We start from the raw sequence: 23,790 nt of genomic DNA on the forward strand, positions 1-23,790 counted from the left end.
TCTGCTTGTAGCCATTTATTATCTTCTTTCTCATGCTTAGATTGTAAGGTCCTTAGTGTACAGTTTTCCATTTTGTTCAGAGTTTGTACAGTGTCCAGAAGAATGGTCCCTGACAAGTGCCCCTAAGCACTAGAATTGTTTGAAGAAAAGAAAAAAAAAAGAAAAAAAAGTAATAGGGACTGCAACCCTTGGTCCTGTGTGAATTTCTGTACTTACTAATTTATTTTAAAAGACTCATACATATTATTACAAATTTCCTACCAGCTGTGTACATGTTGACAGAGCAGTGCCTGTGTTAACAAAGAAAATTGAAATCACAAAGGATGATTAAACATCATGTTTAAGTGTCAGATTTTGCACAGGCTTGCATTTCTATGCTAAACTTTCTGTCTTGCAAACAAGAATCCAACGACAGGCTTTTCAGTTAAGGCAGCTACAGTGAAGGCTTTCTGTGTTCGCCTTTATAAAACACTGTGGGAATAAATTGCAAGATTAAAAGCCTTTTCAAAGGAAAACTGCTCCCAGCTGATCCCCACCTCCTCTCTCCACTTGTATGTGCAGCCAGTTGTTCCTCACACTGTATCTCCCTTCCTATCCTACCTTCACCAAATTCCACTTTGCTGGATTCCCTGATTACCCATTCCCTTGCCTCTTCTCTTTGACACACAACTCCAGTGCCATGGTAGCACATGTCTCAGTCTTTGCAGCAAGTCAAGTTTCTATTCACTCTCTCCTGCTTGCATTGCACACAGGATTGAGTTTGATCCACTCATCTGAATAAACCTGCACTGCCTTTGAGGGCATCTGGAAGGCAGGCTCACCTGCTTTATTTCTCTGTGACCTTGAGCATACAGTTCAACATTGTGTCAAAGTCCCCTTTACCTTTTGGGTTTTTTTTCTGATTTCTATCTTTGACAGCTAGATATGAATTTGTGCACAAAACCCCCACATTCTCCTCTCTTTTCAACTGCCAGTTGAGAACCAAAGACGTAGTTTCAGACAGATTGTTTCAAAATGTAGTAAGTCCACTGGTAACTCTCATCATTTCCAACTGGTTTTTAAGTGACTGGTGACCCTCTTCTCCTGCTCAGACACTGCATGTTCCTGCACACAGGCAGGGAAAGAGTTGATCCCCTTCGTGCTCTTATTACTAGTACCAAATTTACCAGCCACTACTATTTTTCTGGAGTTTGACTATGTTGACTGTGACTAATAATCAGCCATGTTAGAACTTCCAGAATTGCTCTGTGAGCTGGAGAATCTCTTAGAATTCCAATGTTTTGGGCTAAAATTCCAACATTTTGGAACAGTGTGTTTGGCGCTTGAAAAATCCTATCAGATGTCTCTTCTGGTAATGTCTGGATTCAGATCTGGGCCTGGATCTGAATTCACCCACAGTCATCTGGAAGCCATTTCTTCAAATGAAAATAATGGAGGCCAGATAGCTCAAAATCTCTCCCACATCCTTGGATGGCACCGTGGCTGTGGCACAGGTTTGTTCCTTAGAATATGTCACTTCAAATGGCATGGATCAAGTTTCTGCTTATGTCTAAAGGCAGAATCAGCTGTGCCTCTCTTTACTAGCTGTATTAGTAATAAATGCTAGACAGTCTTCCCTTATGGAAAGGGAAAACTTAAAATTCATATTGACTGAAGACACTTCATTAAATCACTTAACTCCAGTGTCTCCATCAATAATCTCTTAAACTGAGGCTTGCAGTAAAGATTAGATGGGAAATAATCAGAACAGTTATCTGGAATGAAGCAGAGCAGCTCTAATCTCAAAGTCTTTGGGAAACATAACACCTTTCTGCTCATCCATACAATCCTAACAGCTTCTGATATTATTCTGCTTGAATAAAGAATAGGGTCCACATTTTCTCTCAATATTCCGAAAGAAGTCAGTGGAAGTTCTGATATAGTCATAACTGGTGGGCAAACTGCTGTCTTCAAAAGAGTTAACCAAGCATCTGCTAGGATTTTCATCTTTGCAGCAGACAGAACAATAAATTCATTTTTGAAGCTAATTCATGACAAAACCTGATACATAATTGCTCGGCCTTCTTGGTTAAAATGTACTGTGAACATTTCAATCCCAGAAAAGGTGCTTGCTGTCTTAAAATGTTCATAATACTTCTCATTTGCACAGGACTTAAGGGATACAATTATTTTTGTAGTCAGCAATTTCCTTAAACTCCGTTGTATTAGTGTTCAGAAACAATTAGCACTCCCTAATGGAGGAAGAATAATTATTTGACATATTAACAAATGCACAGTGAATCATTGCCAGAGACCTTGGGTTTGGGGGACTGTTAATTTTCAACTCTTTGTAAAATCCTCCAGGCTAAGCTGAAAATATAGCTTCCACATTTTCTATTTTTTCTTCTTTCTTTTGCAATAAATATTATTACAGATATACAAGTCTCACAAGGAACACAGAACCCCCAAATAAGTCATTTTAATTACTTATATTTCAGAATGAACATGACTATGAAACTATATTAAAATCCTATAGGCCATCTTTTCAGAAAGAGGCAAGATGAATCTTAATGAATACCTTTGGGCAATCCTAGAATAGGTATCAACAACCATGAGTACTAGTCAGCTCACCAAATTAATCCTGTTGGTGGATGTAAGCATGCAACAAGTTTTTGTTAGTACAAGCTATGTTCAGGACAAGTATTTAGAACGATTATTAGCATCTGATTAATGTAGGAAAAATCCTATTTTAACTGATGCTGAAGTATGTAAGCGCTTTTCCTGCAAAGCACAGTGATCTGCCCAGTGCTAAAGTTATGCTTTCATCTGGTTATCTTTCAAGGCAACCTGGGTGGTCACAAAAAGCACTTGACATCTTGATGCACTTCAGCAGTTTTACATATACACAAACTTTGTAGAAAAATAAATTTGTCATTCGTCACCACATATGTTGATCTGAGGAGTGAGGTTCCTGTGGCTGTAGCTCCTGTGCTGCTCAGCCCTTTCTCATACTCCCTCTCTTTCTCCACCTCCTCCTTCTTTCCCCCTTTTCCCTCTTTCACTTTTTTCAATTAAACTGTTTCCTCATAAACACAGATTTTCACCAAACAACTCTGAAGGTCTTGCTCTGCAGAATATGAAAATCATTTTTGCTAGCTACAAACTCATGTCAAAAATGTCTTTGTGCTGACTTCTTATATGGGCCAAACATTTAGAATATCTAATCTGTTATCGCTCTTCAGCAGGCAGTCTTGGCAACTATGATCTATTCTGCTTTGCTTTGGGGAATGTGATAAAGAGCAAGAAACAGCTGGTTTAAGAAAGCCTTAGAAACATCTCTTAGTTTATAAAGACAATAATAATATTTTCATATTTGAATGGGTTGAGATACATGTTAAACCACAGTAAAGGGAAAAAGTAAGTAAATTCAAAATGTTTTCCCAAGTCAATAAAAGAACACTGCAAAAAAAATCCCTTCACTCTTGGGGTTTCAGAGAAAACAAGTACACACTGTACACATGCAATTAAAAAACTGTCCTTCAAATCCCATCCACTTAAACTATCCCCTTTACTCAAATATGTTTATATTATATTACAAAGCTGTGTTCATATGTTAAAAGTGTCTATTCACAAATTCATTTTTCATCTCATTATCAAGTCCTTTTTTTCAGTCTGTGTTGCTAGTTTAAAAGAAAAAAAAAAATTCTTAACCAATTTAATTATTTTCTCCTGTGTGGCATTGTTTATAAGTAGTGTTTGGACAGGGAAAAAAGCATAGTTTAAAAATGACAGTCTTAAACATATAAATAATTTACTATTGGGAATACCAGAGATGTTATTTAACATAATAGTGTCTTAAGACAGTGTTTCTGTAAGAGCCATCTTCTGCGGTTATTTTGTTGATACAGTTACAAGTGATAGGACACATTTGGTGACTGCCTCAGACAACACAGGGCAAACTCTGCTTTTGGTTATGTCCAGCTAGCTCCACTGACTACAGTGAGGAAGTGTTAGGTAAGTTAAGAATTTGGTTGTTAACAGCAGGCTGGAAGTGATTCAAAGATCACAGAAGTCTATCAAATAGGGCCCTTTGATTCCAATGGGCTTTAAACCCTGTGGAAAAAACATCAGTTTCTAGGGTAACAACACCAGAAGAAACATTTTACTCATCAGCTTTTAGAGGCTACAGCAAACAGCCAAGACCTTTTATTTCTTGCATTTTAAAGCAATCTATCATTTAGAAGAGCTTTCTGGATGGCTAGCTGCTTGTTTGCATGATTAGAATGAACACACTGATATTTCAGCAAAGGTAATAGTTTCAGGTGCCTTTGACAAAAATCAAACCATGTGTGTGTCATGGCAAGTTATACAGGAGGGTGTCAAGAAAGCCCTCAAAGTATATACCTCCCCACACAAGATCTGCTCTGAAAACATTCTGTCCCTGCTTGGGCAAATTCCCCTGGATATCAGTGGGGACTTTTCTTGGTTACAAGCTGGATCTGTAACTGCTCAGGCAATATCAACATATCAGGACATCCTTTAGCCCCATATTTTGTTAAGTGTTTTACCTGGTATATGACCTCTGCAGGTGTAATAGAATTCTTTACAATAGTCTTTGCACAGGTAGGGAAGCATTAGTTCTTTTTCAGGAGTTTCCCCTTTCTCAGGTGAGTGGAATAGGTTCTGAGCGTGAGGTGAGCAGTGTGCACACTTGATTTCCTCCAGTAGCTTTCCACATTCTGTGTTGTTGGTAACAGAAAGGACCTGCAAGCCACAAACCAGAGACAAGTAAACCTGTGACCTGTGTCCCCATCTTACAGAAAGAAAGATTGCATGGCCTAATGCCATAAATAATGCTAGTGGAACCAATACAGTTACTCTCAATGCATCGAGTTTCATGTCACCATTCTGCAGATGCAAAAGTTTTTACTATGAAATGTGCAATATGCTGTTGGCACAGTGAGGTTTTAATTTCTCTGATTTCTTGTAGAGGATTCTTACAGAAGCTTCAATAAGATTTCCTATCTCAGCTTGCTTCTCAGATAAGACTAACAGTACTCAAGTTATTTTAAGGACCTGTGCCTGGCATCACATAGGCAATCTGTGAACTAGAGGAATCATTTATATAGGAGGGAGTTACAGCAGCAGGCCTACCCACTTCTCTTACAAGAAATACCTAAAATCCTAACTTGTAAGGGGCCTACTCAAGTGTTTAGAGACTAAAATTCAAAATTCTCCCATCAGAACACATCAGGAAAACCATGTCTAGGTATTTGTAAAATAGGTGGATCTTGAACAACACCACAGGATGGCTGCTGAAATGACTGCTGTGGACTTCAGCAGGTGCCAGGGATTTTTCATGCTTTAAATGCTGCCCTGCCTTTTGCTCTCTCTAATGCACACTGCTTGGAGGTGGGAAACCGTGCATGTTTACAGACATATTTTTCTACTACAAGTGAAAAAGCAGAATTTGTAATGTCTTGTTTGTGTCAATATGGAAACTGAAAAAAGCATGCATTATATATGCAGAGTGCATAAAGAGGCATGAAACCACAACTGATGATGTGTTTAAGTAAACACAGGAGCCTAAGGAGTGCAATGTCATCAAATTGTGAAAAATAATGGAAAACAGCTTAGTTGTCTTTATTAGCTTTTGAATGCAGTGCACTTTGTTAATCTATTGTTAACCACACAGATTGTTTTTTGATCATTCATCCCAATGGTGGGCAGTGAGAAATGTGTTCTCTCCATTGAGAGGGTCTGAATCTGATCCAGTGTAAAAACAAAGCTCAGGTTCTTTCTGCTATTTCCATAAAACAGTTATAAACAGAGACTGTAAGACACTTATATTAAGAAATACCAATGTAGTAACTACATGTATTGTATGAAATATGTAAATATTTGCAAATCACACATTTGAATAGATTGCTAATTTTTCTATAGTTCCTATCTCTAAGCTGCTTTGCAGGACTTTCCAATGTCATTCCCTTGCCATGTAACATTAAAGGGAATTATCTAAGTCACTTTTAATAAGTAAGTTATCTAGTGCAAGAACATTCTGGATATGTTTGAGTCCACTATCTCATAGATCAGCTCTCTTCTAGGATGCTGTACTTTGATAACAGAGGTCTGAACTCAACTTTTTATTTATGGGGCATAATTTCATAGACCTCAAGTGCTTGAGAGAAATGCACTTTCAGTTGTTTAAAACAGATATGTATGCAAACTTTTTCACAATATATGGCCCATGCATTTAAACAACATCCTATTTAAAATAACCTTAATTTTGAAGGCAAACTCTATCCAGGAAAATTTAGTCTTACCATGCATATATTGTCAAAAGACCATCTGAAATGAGCACTGAAGTTTAGTGTTAGAAACTGGACCACTGATTAGAAGAACACCAATTGACTTCTACTCTTATTCTGGATATGCTGCCATTGGCTTCAAAAAGAGCTCCTCCAGGTTTGCCAGGATCACTAAATGCATTAAATATTCTATTCTTCAGACTATCTCCTGTCAAACTATCCTCAGCTTCACAGCACTTGCAGGCAATTAACATCTGCCACACATAGTATATCATCTCTCTTCAAACCTTTCTTGAGAATATAACTGTCTCACATATTTTGTAAAGTGTTTGTTTTCTAGTGGTTTTTTTTAAGCTTTAAGACAGTAACCAATTAATTGCAGGTTGCAATTATGGCAAAAGGTTTGCATTAGTCCTGAATTCTTTTTGGAATTTTTTCCATGGCTGCAGGCTCTTCTTTTCTGAAAAAGTTTAGATGCCTTTTGCTAGATTGCCCATTTGGGCCATAGCAGCAGAATTCTTAACCTTAGTCTTCTTTCTTAAGTTCCAGATGTTGTTCTAATACAGTAAATCTTGAAGACAAGAACTAAAAATATAATGATAACTACCATAAACTAACAAAATACATAAGAACTAAAACTTTGAATTTGAATACTGCCTAGGATTGCAGTCCAGGTAGTAGAAACTGGGCATGCTTGCAGCAATCTATGCTGTTGAGACAATATTCTGCACTAGGCTGGACTTTCCTAAGGGATGCTGTGATTCTGATACAGGGAAGGAGCCTATGTAATTCCATCAGGTCATTGGCTGCCAAACAGAACAGAGTCTGAAGCCAAGAGGGGATGAGCAAAACCACTAAATGCTACTTTTTAAGAACATCATGTCACTTGTCTCTTAAAGTAAGGATGAAATGACCCATTTTGGTGCTTCCATGAAAGGAATGTGAGTACAGACCCTGCAAAGTACTCGCCTACATGCAGTAGTACCACCTGGTTTGCAGAAGTCTCAGAAGTTTTCATCAGGGAGTTCATCTCAGGCTTTCTTGTGGTAACAGTGTGATGGTGTGTTTAGAAATGCAAGTAAACACAAGGTATTACTAGGTAAATATTCAGTGTGTTTATTGAATTAACTCCACAGAGATGCAGATATAAAACTGTACTTCTACTGGAAGACTCCAGAACACATTGTGAACATGGGCGGGAAAAATAAATTACAGGATGGCAAAGCTAATTTACTGTTTCTTGTGGAAAACGTAATTGACGTTGCCTGGTGATACAGGCTTGCCAACATTTCAGTCCTCAAAGTTAAGACAAAAGGATCCTAATCCCCCTGAGCAGCTGCTATCCAGGAATTAACCACAGGAATTCACCCCCTCATGTCATTTCTGGAATGAATCTTGGTCATATAATAGCTAATCGGAAGATTAAGGAATGAGAGTCAATCAATTATCTGAAAATCAAGTACAATGTTACTTAACTTTTAGAATGCTCAAGTAAAATCGGGTGGTAACATTTGCTCTGTGTGAGGTCTGATGTGTAACTCTGTACTGGCTTGGAGATAGGACAAGTCTCTATTCTGAATTTCAGTAAATCGATAATGTATTTATCCTGGAGTATACTAAACCAGTTCTAAGCAGATTCTGAAATACTTATTTAAATGAAGCTTTTTCTGTTGGATGTCTACTTTGAAAATGACCTTAAAGTTGACAGTGGCTTTGGTCTTTTGAAGAAATGTAAACTAATTTCCTGCTTCAGTTTTTAAAGTCATATGTAAAACCATCAAACTGCAGTGGTTTAAACTAACTGTGCTCTGGAAAATATGTAAAACTTCCAAACATTTATTGCAACATGCCTAATAATGATTATGCCTACTGCTGACTAATTTACAACATCTGTAAGATCATCCTTTAATCTCTAGCCACATGAAAGTAAAACGGGTAGACTAAAGGTAAGATAAATCCTGGAATGCACAGGAAAGCACAGCATACTAAATTGGTTTATCAACAGAAGGAAGAATGCAAAGAAGAAGAAACAGAAGATGACACAATAGACAGAAATTCTTTATGACTAATATTGTCATCTATCTTGTGTACTCTAACATATCTAGTTAGAGAAAGGTAGTAGGATTTTGATGCTTACAGAAGGAAAAAACCAGTGAAATAAGTCATTACATTTAGCCATATTTGATATACAAACATTTATGTCTAAAAATCATGTGCTGATGAGATTGTTCAGCTGTTGAGTTGAACATATGCCTCTTCTGTATTATAGTGCTGGATTATGTCATTAAAGAGTTCAGTTTCAATTTTAGGGTAATATTTAAATAGATCATTGTACTAAGGCAGCTGTTAAAGGGACCCCAAGATGAGTTATTTGTTTAGTTGGATGTGTTCAACAATAGCCTTTGTTCATGAAAGAGCCAGAGCAAACAAATGATTGTAAAAGGGCACACTTGAAAACAATTACTTTTCACCCATTCCTTGACAGCCTTGGCTGTGAAACCATCCAAGGTAGAGAGGACTTCTTTGCCTATCAGGCTGTAAGCAAACTTTTAGAAAAACTGATATTACAATATTTGGCTGGGATGCAGTAGCCCTTCATAAACAAGAGGATATTGCCAGAAAAAGAGTTAAATGTCAACAACAGGACACAAATTTTTCACATGAGCCAGTGCAATGTTGTATCTGCTCTTTACAGTAGCTCCATTATTGTTCCCAAAACTGCAGGTGGTGTTTGAATTTATAAGCACAGATAAATAATTTGGTCAAAAATTCTCACAGACCCAGCACCTTAACCAAGAAGCTCTTATTAGAATGTATACTAAGCATGCTCAATTAATTTTTAGATTTTTTTTTTAAAGATGGCAGTGCTCACATTTCTGTTAATGGCATGGCCACTCCATCATGCAAGTAGATGATGGAGTTTAAAAAAGGTGGTTTGGGAACTGTAGTAAAACACAGTTTAAAAAAAAAATGAGCTTTTAGAAAAGTTACATTCAAAGGTATACCATAATACTTTGCCATGTCTTTTACAGAATGATCACCCCATTCTGTCAAGTATAAATGACATATATTTTGAATTTTTTTTAAAACATATATGTTTGTCAGATAATGGTAAAGCAGATTTGTGAGTTTCATAAAAAACAATCTTCAGTGAAAAAAGTCTGATTTTACAACCCTGTAAAATAACATTCCTTAAAAAATGTAATTTATATTTTAAAGAAAATACAAAATGGGTTCACCAGCTCAGAAATAGGTACTGTGGCATATATGGTCACCTCCTCACATTTACATCAGGTTTTAGTACCCTCAGTAAGAAAAAAAAAAACACACTGAAAAGGAATTAAAAGATCTTTTAAAGTAATAGTAAGAAAAGAATAAACACTTCAACTGCCTGGGGATGGAAAACTAACCAAAATTGAACTTCCAGTTTACTGCCTTCAACCAATTACCACAAGGGTCTCCAAGCACTGAGTATTCTCAGTAGCATATATGCCACTGAGACATTGCAAACAGGGTGAATTAAGGACATATTTTCCAGTCCTTTTATTTTTTTCCTTCCCCCCCTCCTTTTTTTTTCCAGCTAGATCTTTCAGGTTATCTGTGTGTGGTTATAGTTTAATTCAATCATCACACAGGAGCCTAATGACACTGTCTCTAGACAACATGAAGAAATATATCTGCCTTGAATCTCAAACTGCTGCTGCATATGGTATGAATAAAGAGAGATCTGCAGCTGAAAACCTGCAGTAAGACAGTTCTCAATCATCTGGGAATAGAGGGGGTAGGACAAATGCTCCCTCAAAAGGCATGAACATTTGGACAGAGCTGGGGACTGAAGGAGAATGATGTTCTCCAGTTTCACCCATTAGTGAACCAACTAACAAACACAATGGTGTTGTTGTTATTCTTTTGCCATAAGCAACAGGACTCTGTGTGTGGGCAGCAGTTTAGTGGGGAGGAGGATAAGTCGACCCCTTTTTGTCCTATTGATTTTTTCCTATTTGCATGACTTGAGCAAATTAAATGATGCAATATGGCTTTTTGTTACAAAACAAAGTGAGAGATACCACCCAGACACATATGTTGATTCGTAGAAGCTGTTTACATGAGAATGGAGTGAAATCTACCGTGAACTGAGCATAAAAATTCGATTCAGGCTGGGTATTTTTTTTTATTATGCTTGGGCCAGCAAGACTGAAACACAAGTTTTCCAAGAGTCTCTCAGACCTTGACAACTAGAGAGTTGTAACTGAGGAATTCTTAATTAAACCTAAAGGAGGATGAAATGTTCTAAAAAAAAAGGAAAGAAAAAGTAATAATAATTAAAAAGAAAAAAAAAAAAAGACAAAAAAGACACCTAATGGTTTGTTTCATGCACAGTGCTTCTTAATGACATTATTCAGCAACTTCCCTGTGCGTACCCCCGGATGCAGCACTGGCCAGCACAGCACAGCTTATCAAACACGGTCCTGCCTGGTTAGGTACCCACGCGCTTGAAAATGTAAGCAACAGGCTGATAAGCAGAATTTAACTTGCTAAAGGATGCAAAGAACTTGACAATTTTAAGAAATCGGTGAGCAGAGAAGGTGCTTCCCTTCACATGACCGCAGCTTGAAATTGGGCAGAGAGGCTGCCAGGTAATGTGGAAAAGCATTCAGCAGAGTATCCCACGGCACCTGGTGAGACACCGGCCCTGGCCAAGAGCCGGGAGACCGGGGTTCCACAGCGGACACTGCGGGGGGCTTTCGGCGCTGATACACGGAACCGTGAGTAGCATCACGGAATGTTGGTACACCGGCATCAAGCCACTATCCAGACCCCCTCCCGAAGTAAGCGTGTGGAGGAAACTGGACACGATTTTTCACCCCAGGAAAAACCCAACCCGGATGGCACCGCCGGGCGAGGGCACATCCCCTTCGCTGCCGCTGCCGGGAGCCCGCCCGGCTCCTCCGCCCTTCCCCGCAGCCGCGCCTGGGCAGCGGCGGTACCTGCGGGCGGCCCTGCACCGCTGCACGGGGACGGGACCGGCGCCGGGGCCGCCGCCAGAAACTCGGGCGCTGCGGACTAAAAGTAGCTCGGAGGCAGAGCCGGCGGTAGAGCCGGCACGGCGCTCCCCCCGCGGGGCTGCCGTGTCCCCTCCGGGCGCGGACCTGCGCCGGCTCCCCGTGCCTCCCGAGGCAGCGCCAGACCCGAACCCGGATCCCGCTCCCGCCGCGCCCTCGCCCCCCGGGCAGGAGCGGCCGCGCCCCGCCGCGGCATCGCCCCCACCCGCGTGGGAACGCGGCAGGTTCGCGGCCGGTGCGTGGCTCGGCGCAAAAATAATAAAAAAAAACCTACAACACCAAAAACCTCCCCCAAAGTCCGGCGCAGCCCCAGGTAATACCTACCTTGGCCTCGCCGTGCGGTAGTCCCTGCGCCTCGGAGCGGGAGCAGCAGGACAGGCGGGGGTAGAGGCCGCGGCACATCGCCTCCCCGCCGCCCGGGGCCTCCGGGGACAGCACCCGCCGGTCCCGCTTCTTCAGCCGCCGCGGCGGGGTCCCGTTGAGGCACCTTCTCCTCCGGGCGCCGCTCTCCCCAAACTTGGCATCCCCCTCGAAGAAGCACAGAACCACGGCCACCAGCAGCAGCTTAAACGGCAGCATCTTGAGCATCATGCCTGAGGGAGCGTGTGAATGCACCCAAACCGGGGGTGGGGGGGGGGTGGGTGGGGGGAGAAGGAAGGAGGGGAATCCCACTGACTTTTCTTTGCACTTCAGATCAGGAAACCACCTCCCTCCCCCAGAAGGGGAAAGTCTGGAGGAGAATAAGTCTGGAGGCGGCTAAAGCGCCGACGGAGGAATAGCACCTCGGCCACCGCCGCTTCTTCCAAAAAGGCGGACGCAAAGAGGCAGCAACGGGGGGGAACCGAGCCCCCGAGCCCCGGCGGGAGGATGCTCGAAGCCGGCGAAGTTGTGCGAGCGGCACAGGTTTTAGCAGCTGCCGCTGCCGCGCCGAAGCGCCGAGGCTCGGGGGGGGCCGGGCAGCGGGCGGCGGCAGCAGCCCTTCACTTGTCGTCCCATAGGAAGGGTGTCCCCGCGGCGGGACTGCGGCGGCGGCCGGGCCGGGCGATGCCCCCTCCGCTGCTGCTGCTGCTGCCGGCGGCGGCGGCGGCTGCGGCTCGTCCGGGCTCTCATGTTTCGCTCCCTCTTTTCTTCTTCTTTTTAAGCGGCGCGCGGGGAGGTGCTGCCACCGCGCGCCCTGCACGTCACCCGGCGGCATCCACCGGCCGCGCGTGCCGCCCGTGGGGGCCCGCCGGGAAGCGGGAGCGGCGCGGGGGCCGCGCCCGGCGGGAGGGAGCGGCGGCGGGCCCCGCCCCGAGGAGATTCCCCCGCCAGGGCATCCGGCTGTCCCTTTCCCCGCGGGGGAGCGGGAGCCGGGCCTCCTGGAGGGCCGGCGGAGAGAGGGAGGGAGGGGGCGGGCGGCTTCCCGCTGCCCTGTGTCGGCGGGAAGCGATGGGATCGCGGCGGTGCCCGGCGGAAGGCGAGTGCCGTAGGTGGGTCCTGCGCCCCCGACGGCCGCGGCGCCCGAGGTAGGGCTCCCTCGGCTTTCGGCTCGGCCGCGACCGCCCATTGCCCCCACAGCTCATCCCCAACGCCATGGAAGGTTCCAGAGGCGTGGGGCCAAGCGCGGGGCGGGCGTCGAAGGCGAGAGCTGCCCTCCGCTCCCGGTAGCTTTTTCCAGCGGGGCTTCGGCACCGTGGCTGCCCCGAAGGTGCCGCGAGCTGGCCGACCCTTGGTGTGTGCGGGTGCGGTGACCCAAGTACAACCTGCTGGTGAGGCCGGCACGGCGGCCATCTCCAAAGGTGTGAGGGAGTGGCATGTGGGGGGTGAGGGGCCGAGAACGGGAGACCTGAGAGTGGGAAGAGCAGGAAGGTCCCAGTACCTGGCTCTTGGTGGCAAGAAAGCACCTGTGAGGCCAGAAGCCATCCAGAAAGGGAAGAGGTGAAATGGAGGAAAAAGATGGAAGCCCATAGAACTCCAGCCTAGGGTAAGCCCTCAGAGGGGGCTGTGGTGCAGGTGCAGCTACAGCTGCTGACTTGGAGGCAAAGGACAGACCAGAGTCAGAGGTGTGTTTACCAGGGACTGGCTACTCATCCCAGAAACTGAAGAAAAATTGGGGTGTACCCAAAGATCCCCTTTAGGAGGGAGAAAGGGCAACAAATATTGCATCAAGTTCCTCACCTGCACAGGTATCTTTAAACCAACTAGGCCCTGTTCCTGTTCCTGTTTTTCATCAAACAAAGTGAGTCTCTTCATATTTACACTTGAGCTCTTAAACAGCCACACTGAGCTAAATAGGAGTTTGGCATGGATAAATGCATATCAAATAAATTACTGAGTAAACACAAAGACTCTTTCCTCTCCCTTCAAGTGCATTTTTGAAGGCAACTCACGACTACCCCTTGTCTTGCCACTGACTCTCATCTGACTGAAGGTTTTCCTAAGCCAGGCTTGAGCCATATCCCCATCAGTAGGGAAGGCCTGTGGTGCAGCTTGGGCTTCATCACTTGTGTTATTTCATGAGTGAAATGAGAGTGTGTTCCTGAGAAACAGTATCCTTGCTTTGTAGTTTTAGAAAAGAGTTCTGCTTTACACAGACTTGTTCCGTGAGCAACCTGACATGGCAGAGCTGTACCAGTGCAGTTCTACAACAGCAGCTGTGCCCTTTCCATTACTCTGGGGTACTGCATAGATTATTCTGAAATGAAAGTGATTCTGTTATACAGCACAATAACATATCATAATAAAGTCACTCTTATTCCCAAGCAAATCCCTCACAGGGGGGTTACACTGTGAACTGTGGCAGAACTGTGGTGGCCTAAGGATAGAGCAGGAGGTCTGTGTGTCTCCTTCCCTCTATAGGCATAAATATCCATACCAGTTCTCAGAGGAGGTGAGTTTGAGGTGTATTAATTAAATAAAGATTTTCCAAAATGGGCTTTAGACCAAGCTGCCAAACTAAGAAAGAACTTAGTTTTCTTAGTTTGTGTAGAGCTGTTTCTACACAGAAATTTTACATTCATGCATGACGGAGACATTTCCCAGAGATTCTGTGGAATGTGCTGTTGAACTTGTATAATAAAAAGTGCTCAAAACTTCAAGCTCTACAGTGATGGGGTGATCATGTATGTATCATCAACAATGTAAAGATGTATAAGCAAAATTTGAAGAAGGTTGAAGGTTCTTTAAAACCTCTAAATAGAAATTGCTGATTCTCAGGATTTTGTGCAAGAAGACTCGACTTAATCTAATGTTCCTTTCCACTCTTTAAAAGTACAAGTTGGCTTCTTTTTTAATGAAGCATTTTTCTTGGTTGGTACAGTATTTTATTTTAATTTTAATAATTCAAAGTTAAGATCAATGTTAGTATATGCTAGTTGAGACTGTTGACTTCAGGTGACTTCTAGTCTCTGATAAACAGAGATAAGGGAATGCTTACAAAGTAAAAACATACACATAAGAAATATGGATAATAAACATGTCAGTTTTTTAAGGCGACCTGGATCTGTCACATGAAGTTCATTACTAGAAATAATTAAACATGGTGATGCCATATGTGAGTTGAATAAATTCTGTTATTTCTTCAGACGTAGATGAGAATTTTTGTAGGTTGTAAGAATCTTTGGGTTACAGTGCAATTATGTGTGAAAGGGTTAGAAAGTTTTAAAAAAGGAATCTGTTTCTGCCACACTGTTTGAAAGTAGCTAGATTTTCTTCTGTTTTTGCCTGGGAGATGGACTGTGCTTAGTTACACCATTACTTTAATTAATGGGTATTATTATGTATCTAATGATATATCCTTGGCTACCAGTATCATGTGGATTGAATGTGTCAGTGTAAGGCTGATGGTGGCATGCACTTGAACTTCCTCAAGTTTCTCAAACTATTTTGTTATACATATTTGGAAAAGGAATTCAGCTTTCAGGTTTGAAGACCTGTTGGACACCAGGAAGAATTTTTTCAGTGAAAGGTTGGTTAAAGCATTGGAACAGACTGTCCAGGGAGGGGTGAAATCTGTGGAATGTTCAAAAACAAACTGGACATGGCATATAGTACTGTGGTTTAGTTGGTGTTGTGGTACTCAGTCAAAGGTTGGACTTGGTGATCTTGGAGGCCTTTGCCAACCTTGATGATTCTAGGTCCGTGAACTCACCAGCAGTTTGAACAAAAGAGGAAATGTGTAATTACATGTAGCAGCTAGAGTCAGTTTTGGGAAATACAGCTATCCCAGGAGTTTGCAGATAGGAGCAGAAGCTGGGCAAAGTGATTTCATGGCACCAGGTTTGATAGAAGCAAACAGTAGCATCAGATCATCCCTAAACTACCAACAGATGCTGTTTGATGACACAGATTTACATATTGTTGTGATTCACAGGGAAACTTTCCATGTGGTTTGTCTTCAGCAGGGCTAAATTCCAGCCTTCCACACTGGTGGCAAATACCTAGCATATATTGAAGATGAATATTGCAGTGTTGGAGCAGGCTTGGAAAGGACAATGTTATGAAATTACAATATTCTGAGAAATTGTGGTATTTCAGATACTAGTAGGGGAGCATCATGCCTGTATATCAAGAACACAGCTAGATAAAGCAGGTGTACTTCAGTCCTTGGGAGAGAGCCTCTGCTCTTGTTTTAGCTGGAATTTGAGTTGAACTCCTGAAACACATTTATTTTGTAAAGACAAAAAAGCTTTTTTCTTTTTTTTTTTTTTAAGAACCACTTATTTGAGGGTGAAATCTCTCCATATGTCATTACCATTACATTTTTCATTGAGTCCTTGTATAAACTGTAGGATGTCTTGTGAAGCCAATGATTCCTTTTCAGTCTAGGTAGTTCTATGAAGAGCAGGGAGTAAGTAGGGCTTGATGATCCCTATGGGTCCCTTCTGACTTCAAATATTCTAAAAGTCTGTGGTCTTATTGGGATTTACTCTGTATCATAGACCAGTAGGAAACACTCAGTCATGGATGCTGTAGATGCTCAAAACTAGAGTTCCATTTCCAGATTAAATTCTTTAAAAAAAAAGCCTTTAATTTGAAATTTTGTCTGTTTCATTTAGAGGGGAAAGCAGAAAAATCTTTCAAAAGGTCACATAGTTTGTATAAATTACTTTGAAACAACACCGAGCTTGAGAGCCCAAGTTCTGAGGCTTCTGCCTTAGCTGCAGTAGACTTCAAGTTCCCATCTCCCTGTTTTCTGTCAGCTAGATGGACAGAGACACAGGAATCTGGAAATTTGGAATGAGGACATGGGCAGGAGTTTCAAGGTTTGGCAGTCTGGGCTCCTGTGCTTCTGGCTTTTTTTTGGATGAAAGCCTAACTGTCCTGAGAGTCCCATTAGAAGTGGAGAGTTTTTTCTGATTCTGGGCTGCATCACTGGGGCTGGGGTTCCTGTGGCTTCAGGGCAGAGAGCTGAAATACCAGGAAACTCTGACTCTGGGACAGTCTTAATGGCAGGAGTTCCCCACAGCTGTGAACTCCACAAGTGCACTCCCTGTAGCACTCCTCTGGTAATGAAGAAGGAAAACTGCTGGAATGGTTTCATTAAAGTGTCTTGTGGTTAGTCAGAAGGTTATAAAACCATTATATTTTTGCTTATATTTCTGTTTGTGATGTAACAGAATTTTTTCAGTTCGTCAGAACATTTCTGGTTGGTTCTCCCCACCCTATATTATAGCCCACATAATTTCATGGGGTTGAGAATAACATGTTGCTTGTCTTTGCATACCACAAATACAAGGTGTGAAAGCTGGTGTAGCATGAATGAACAGGACTTGTTAGGATATTTTTTATGGGAAAATAGGTGCTCAGACAGTCACAGAAAGGTTTTTATGGTATGCCTTTACCACGGATTTCCCCACGGCTCTTAGAAATCTTCTAACCCAGCTGAAACCACCTGGACCATTTGAGTGTGTAAACTAATGCGTCTCCTCTCTACACAAGACTTCAAAAAAACCCTGATTCCTGTCTGTGTACAAAAGCAGTATTGGACTGACGTTAACTCCACTTGATTGGCTCATTGGGGATTAAGACCTGCAGATTGTTTTAGCACATCACATCAGCTGCTAACACAAACCTTCAATTACGTGTGTTCAGTTTTGCAATGAGGGCTGGTCTAACTAGGAGGCAGATAAAGCAAGGCATTTTGTGAGGGAATGAAGACTCAAGAGGCCCTCTTGCCTATAGCCTGCATACTTTCACTACCTGCTGTAATTCACCTCAACAGCGGGTCTCTATTTATGTGTGCTACAAAGAGACAAAGGAAGCTGCTGTGGGAAAAATCTTTCTTTCCTGGCAGGGACTGTGGTAATCCCACTCCATACTGCAGTTTACAAGCCACGTGTTTGCTGTGCCTTGCTCCAGTGTTTGAAGTATCCATAACTTGCTGTAGGAATGATTTGCATAAGATGTCAACAGGGAACTCTGAAATGCTTCTAATACCTACCAAAGGTCTTTCTGAATAAGTGATATTGTGCATGCCAGAAATAAATAATGGACTTAAATATTTGTGCCTAGTATTCTTTGTGGCCTGCTGAGCATGGGGACAGAATTTTTTTTCCTGGCAGTGTTAAAAGTAAATGGTTACGAGGCTCTGCTGTGAGCTGCCCAATGACTGGGATGTCAGACAGGATTCCACAGGTTTTCCCTGTGTTGATATGGTGCATGTGCATTTCCCTTTGTTCCATAGATCAGTGTGAGTCAATTCCTATTTGATATGGAAGCTTGGGGAAGTTCTTGGTACTAGCTTTTTTATAATACATGCTAAGTCACTGTGTACAGCATTGCTGCATACCAGGCATATATGCTACGTTAACTTGAGGCCACTTTACAAACAATAAAAAACTTATCTCACACAAATGGAAAATAACAGTGGAGTCAGCAAACATTGCCACATATTTTTCTGGAACAGCATGTGTCCAATTCATATGTGTGATGCAGTTTTCAGAAAGATGTCTCGAGTTCAGTACCATAATTTATCTCTTGGAAAGTAAGGAGTTCAGCTCTATTACAACTGCTCTTCGGTGCATTGTTCACACTGCTACCCACGGCCCTGGCACATGGCACTGAACCTGACACACATCCTCAGCCCCGTGCTAGCAGCCTGGCCCAAATCAGTCATTCTGCCATGTTAAGCGATTCTGAGCGGAGCTGAACACTGCCTCATGTTTCTGGCATCACACGTGAGCTCTGCAGGCTAGTGTGCACTTCTGTGCAGTGTCACACATACAACAGGCAATCGTTTCCAAGTGCCTGTCTTGGAAACTTGTCACCACTGACCTATGTGGTCAGTGAAATTTTAACCTTTCTTTCCTTTACTTTTTCCATCTTGTTTCCCTGAAGGGGCATTGGGAACACTGTGTTACCAGCCTGAATACTGACCGGATGAGATCAGTCTGGAGAGGATTAAAGCTGTAGCCTGAGTCCCAGTCATGTAAAGAAAAAGCTGGTGGAAGGAGATTTTGTAAAAAGCTAATTTTTACAGAGGGTGTTCTTTGGGAATCCATCACGGAAGTCACTCAGTTTGGCCTGCTTGCCCCCCTGCCTGCAAACTCCTGTGATGCACGGCAAATTTCAAGCATATGGATCTTAGATTATGTACAATAGCGAACCTTTAACCAAAAGCCATACTCAGGTTCACAGTAATTAAAAGGGAATGCCAGCACTTGTTTGGCCAGTAGCTTAGGATGTGGCCATAAAGCTGCTTCAGCCACACAGAGTACTGTCAAACCATCAGGTTTTGGGACTCCCTGGTTCTGCAGCCTGATACTATTCTGCCAGGAATGTGGTCTTCAAAGACAGATTGGACTATCTAAATTCTTCAAACCTTGAGGTAAAGAGCCCATTAACTTTGGTGAGAAATAAATCTAAGTAGGTGGTGGGTTCATACACAGGTGGCAATGTGTGAGTAATTTCTTTCATTTGACTGTAAGATGCATGAACAAAGAAGATCTTTGGATAAAGATGTAAACTGATGTGGATGCCAGATGAACTTTGACTGAACTTAAGGCCGAACCACATTTTAAAAAATAAATAAATTACACAAGGATAAGGAGAGACAATAGCAGATGCTGGAACCATCTGTTCCTGGACAGCTCTAATAGAAAACTCCTCTAGTCTATTGCATGTTTCTTTCTCCATTGGATAGTAGCGTTCTCCCTATGAATGTGGTCTGCCTGTGGTAGGATATGAACAATGATAGCCTTGATTTCCAGGTGAGTTGTCCTCAATCACAGAACTTCCATATGCAGCCTTGTTTCTGCAGCATTTGAAATCTTCATATAATCTAGTGGTTGAGTTAAGCACTTCATCCTAACCTTAAGGCATGTATTACAATCACTATCAAATGAACTTTAAGGATGAGCTGTACTGCTCCATGTAATTTGTTACAGATGTGAGGGAATCCCTAATTTCCCAAGGAATGGTCACTGCAGACTAGATGTTGTCTGAATGAGGTAAACAGACTGCACTTAACCCTTACAGCAGAGATTTGGTTTTAATTTGGGCAAAAACATGATTTAAAGTCATCATTTTTCCAGCTTTTTAACTTTTTCTGCTCCCCATATAATTTTTTAGAATGAAAAATTTTAGAACAGAATCATAGCATTATACAAAGTTACAGACTACTTTCTGTGCTTGGGACAAGATTAGTAGGTATAGGTCACCATTCAGACTTTCACGAAGGATCGATTTTTTGAGATCCATCCAGTGGAATAATGATACTTAGTGATTTTTAATATGGAAATACACTGTTTGCAGGACAATGTCTATGACATGGATGAGTTGTTGGATCTTGCTAGCAAGTCAGCCAAGTATCAGCGGGAGTCAGATGAGTTCCTATTGCCACTCAACATTTTGTGGAAACTCAGGGGTCAGCTGGATGTTCAGGAGGGAATTCTTTGTTCCAGCAGTCATTTTTTTTCTAATGTAGAGTCTGAGATGCACTCCTGTGGAACTGTTTATGATAAACTTATCTGAATATATGTAAGGAAGGAAGGCTCTGAGGACATTTGAATCCTGTGCCTCTGGCAGCTTGAAGGAGCAGAGGGACTATGTGGGTTGTTCTCTCTGGACCTGTGTTTTTTTTAGTAGAACCCCACACCAAACATTCAGTTCTTTTGGGAGGCTTGTGTATCGCTCCACCAAGCATGGCTTTCCAAAGGGTTTGAACTTTAACACCAGGGGCACTTGCACGTCTCAGGAGGAGGTAATCTGTATAGACAAAACTTTGGGAAACACTTCTAAGTGACAGCTGCATGTTCCCTGAGAGTGCTGTTGCACCAAGAAGTCAGTGAACTAGTCTGGAAGTCTGCACAATCAAATGGTTTTGACAGAGCTGAGTGGGCAGGTAATAATTCTAAATTTTCCAGTATTTTTGGATACAAGACAGAGTTTTAGAGTTTTAGTACTGATTTGAACACAATGCTAAAAATGTAATTTCAAGCAGATAACATAATAATTGTCTTTCTGCTTTCCTACAGGGAGGGAGTCATGTAGGACATAAATAAGACACCTCTAGAAAAATAACTTGATGGGGATACAGTCCTGTGCTTCCTTCTTACCAATCCTTAATTTAGAGACTTCTGGAACAGGATTCCACACTTTATCTTGAGATCCACCCAGTAGCATGAGAGAATTCTGAAAAGATGTAACATTTAAATGGGTTAATTATGATTTTATTTTTTTTTACATCCTTTCTCAATGCAGGCATCAGTTCACTCACTGATGGGTAGAACTAGGTAAATATCTTTTATTTAAAGAATGTTAAGATTTATGAATAATAATAAAATGAGACTATAACTGAAAAAACACTGAAGCAAAAAGGAAAAGAACAACAATTAGAGATAAAATAGAGAAGAAAAAGTGAGTAATGAAATTAATGTTCCTTTACATAGCATTATCCTCTCCATTCTGGCTCAATCCAGAGCCCATTCAGCAGGTTCCCCTTAATTTCATATTGTATAATCATGGAATGGTTTAGGTTGGGAGGGTCCTTGAAGGTCATCCAGTTCTAATCTCCTGCCATGGGCAGGGACACCTTTCACCAGACCAGGTTGCTTGGAGCCCCATCCAGCCTGGCTTTGAACACTTCCAGGGATGGGGCAGCCACAGCTTCTCTGGGCAACCTGTGCCAGTGCCTCTCCACCATCACAGTAAGGAATTTCTTCCTAATCCAACCTAAACCTGTCCTCTGTCAGTTTAAAGTCATTACCCCTTGTTCTCTCTTGATCCTCCCCTCACTGTGGAGATCCTTCTCTTCTGGACCTGAACTTAAGCTGATCATTTATGTCTTGTGAGTGCAAAGATGTTAGTTAGCTATCTGTACAGTATTTGTTTACATACATACTTACGTTTATTTTTATACTCATTAATGTTACATTAATATGGAATATTTTCAGTCATGCATTGATAGGACAATAAAATTGTTTCATGCACCACTTAACTTTTGAGCCATGGATTTTGGTTAGCTCTGAAACATAAACCATTGCAGTGTATGCTGATTCTTACTTGAGAAAACAGTTCTTTTAAAATCATTCTTAGAGAAAGATGCCCGTTTCAGTGACCTTACTTGTACAATGCTCACAATCCTTACTTACTTGTTTGAGGAGCCTTGTGGAAACGCAAGGCACTTCTTAAGTGCTAAGTACTGTTTATAATAGGAAATTTTTCTTCCACTCCCAAGCCTAAACTCTTCCCAGAAAATTATTTAGCCAGGCTGTGCTGTAGCTTTCTGTAGTGTTTAATGAGAATAATGTTTCATTGCTTCATTTGGCATGTAAGATACAGTCTTTGTGTATGGCAACCCACAAAATAGAAGGGAACACTACAGTTTCTGTTATTAAATTACAACATGTAACAAACATCCATTTTTAATTGGTATCAAGGACTCTGAGAAGCTGTTTTGACATAAAGCAACAAAAATTGAGATATTTTGTACTTTGTCATACAGGTTTGATGCTTTGTGAGTCACAATTTATAAACATTGTGGAATATTTATTACTGTCCTATTAGAAAAGAACTGAGGATCTGTTGTAGCAATATATGTCAGAAGCACATGAATACTCAAATATTCCTGTTCAAATGAAAAATAAAGATTCCTTTTTTTTTTCACAGTTACAGTTTTACATTTTCAAATTAAAATACTGTAGAGATGCAATTTCTTGAATTTGCTTTGTTTATGGAAATGCAGCTTTCCAAAGAGCCGTATTGGTCGATGCTCTGATTTGTTTACATATCTCTAGAAAGGAGACAATTGGAAATGATGAAATCACTGCTTTACAGGTAGCCAACACCCTTGGCTGTGTGTATTTTGGCTGAGATGGTGAGGAATGCTGCAACCCAAGTGTGATTCCACCGCCAACTCCATCGATGCTTCATACTGAGAATGGGTAATTAGTTTTCATTAAACACTTTAGCTGACACTAAAAAATATTAGTATTGCTACTGAACACTATTTGCAGGACCTATATTGACATTTTCATACAATGTGCATCAAAATTAACTTTGTTTTCACTTGGTGTCATGGGTAAAACAGCATCTGAATCACCTGCTTTTGGAAATTTACTTATTACACTCATGGTACTAGAATAAGACACAATGAAAGAGAAAGCTGAATGCAATTATTTAAAAAATCTTCATTATGTAAGTTAGTTCAATATAAGTCTAGTCTTTTGTTTTAAGCCTGTTGGAAATTAATTTTCCATTAGTATTTTAAATGTATTTGTATGTTGCCCTGCACAGTGACAATCTGAATTGGATTTTGTCATTTAGTTCATATTACAGTAATCTATAGAGTAACATTAGAGTAAATTTTAAGTAAACTAAGGAAATATGGAGATTGTAGAAGGAACATTTATTAGGGTACTGTTGTATATGGAGAAAATGCATGCTTCCTTCTGTTATTGAATTAAACATCTCTGGGCAGTAATGGAGAGTTACTGAACTCTGGTGTGAACTCTGAGTTATAGTTAATATTCTAAACGGTGATTTCCTGCTTTTGTCTTATGAATAGTTCTAAGTAAATTAGTAAAGATTTAGTCTTATTTTTTTTCAAAAAGAAAATGTTTAATTAATAGGTTGATTCATTTACTTATTAGTTGTTTGTGTCTTAATGTAAATTTTAACTTTGTGAAAGAAAAACATAAGCCATTACTCTCTATGCGATTGAAAATTCCTAAATTACTGAAAATTTTCAAAATTCTTAGCTTTTAAAGTGTCTGTGCTCTAAGAGTTAAAAACAAAAAAGCTTCATTAAAACCTGCAGCAGAGTCAAACTTTTTTCCTTTATGTCTGAGGCATGAAATTCTGTGCTGGGACTTCTTATGATCCTTTTATGGCCACATTCAAGTCCCAGTTGTAAAAGAGAAGAGGAGGCCCATCAGCTGTTTGAAACTGTCACATCCCTGTTGATTTCAGTTTGAATAATTTCTATCTACAAATTTGCCTCAGGATCTTTCTGTACAGAC

At 41.3% G+C, this 23,790-nt stretch overlaps 1 protein-coding gene across 1 annotated transcript in view; it reads right to left on the reverse strand.

Moving 5' to 3' along the window:
* Window positions 1–12,421, reverse strand: part of HHIP (hedgehog interacting protein) — a 75,637-nt gene extending 63,216 nt beyond the window's left edge. Inside the window, exons 1-2 of the mRNA XM_015625760.3 lie at window positions 11,675–12,421; window positions 4,548–4,743 (exon numbers count right to left, since the gene is read on the reverse strand). Coding sequence (XP_015481246.1) covers window positions 4,548–4,743; window positions 11,675–11,941 — 463 coding nt within the window. The 5' untranslated portion in view covers window positions 11,942–12,421. The remainder of the gene's footprint in view (window positions 1–4,547; window positions 4,744–11,674) is intronic.
* Window positions 12,422–23,790: the final 11,369 nt, after the last annotated feature.

This window comes from Parus major, chromosome 4 (assembly GCF_001522545.3).
Source record: "Parus major isolate Abel chromosome 4, Parus_major1.1, whole genome shotgun sequence".
NCBI classification, from domain to species: Eukaryota; Metazoa; Chordata; class Aves; order Passeriformes; family Paridae; genus Parus; species Parus major.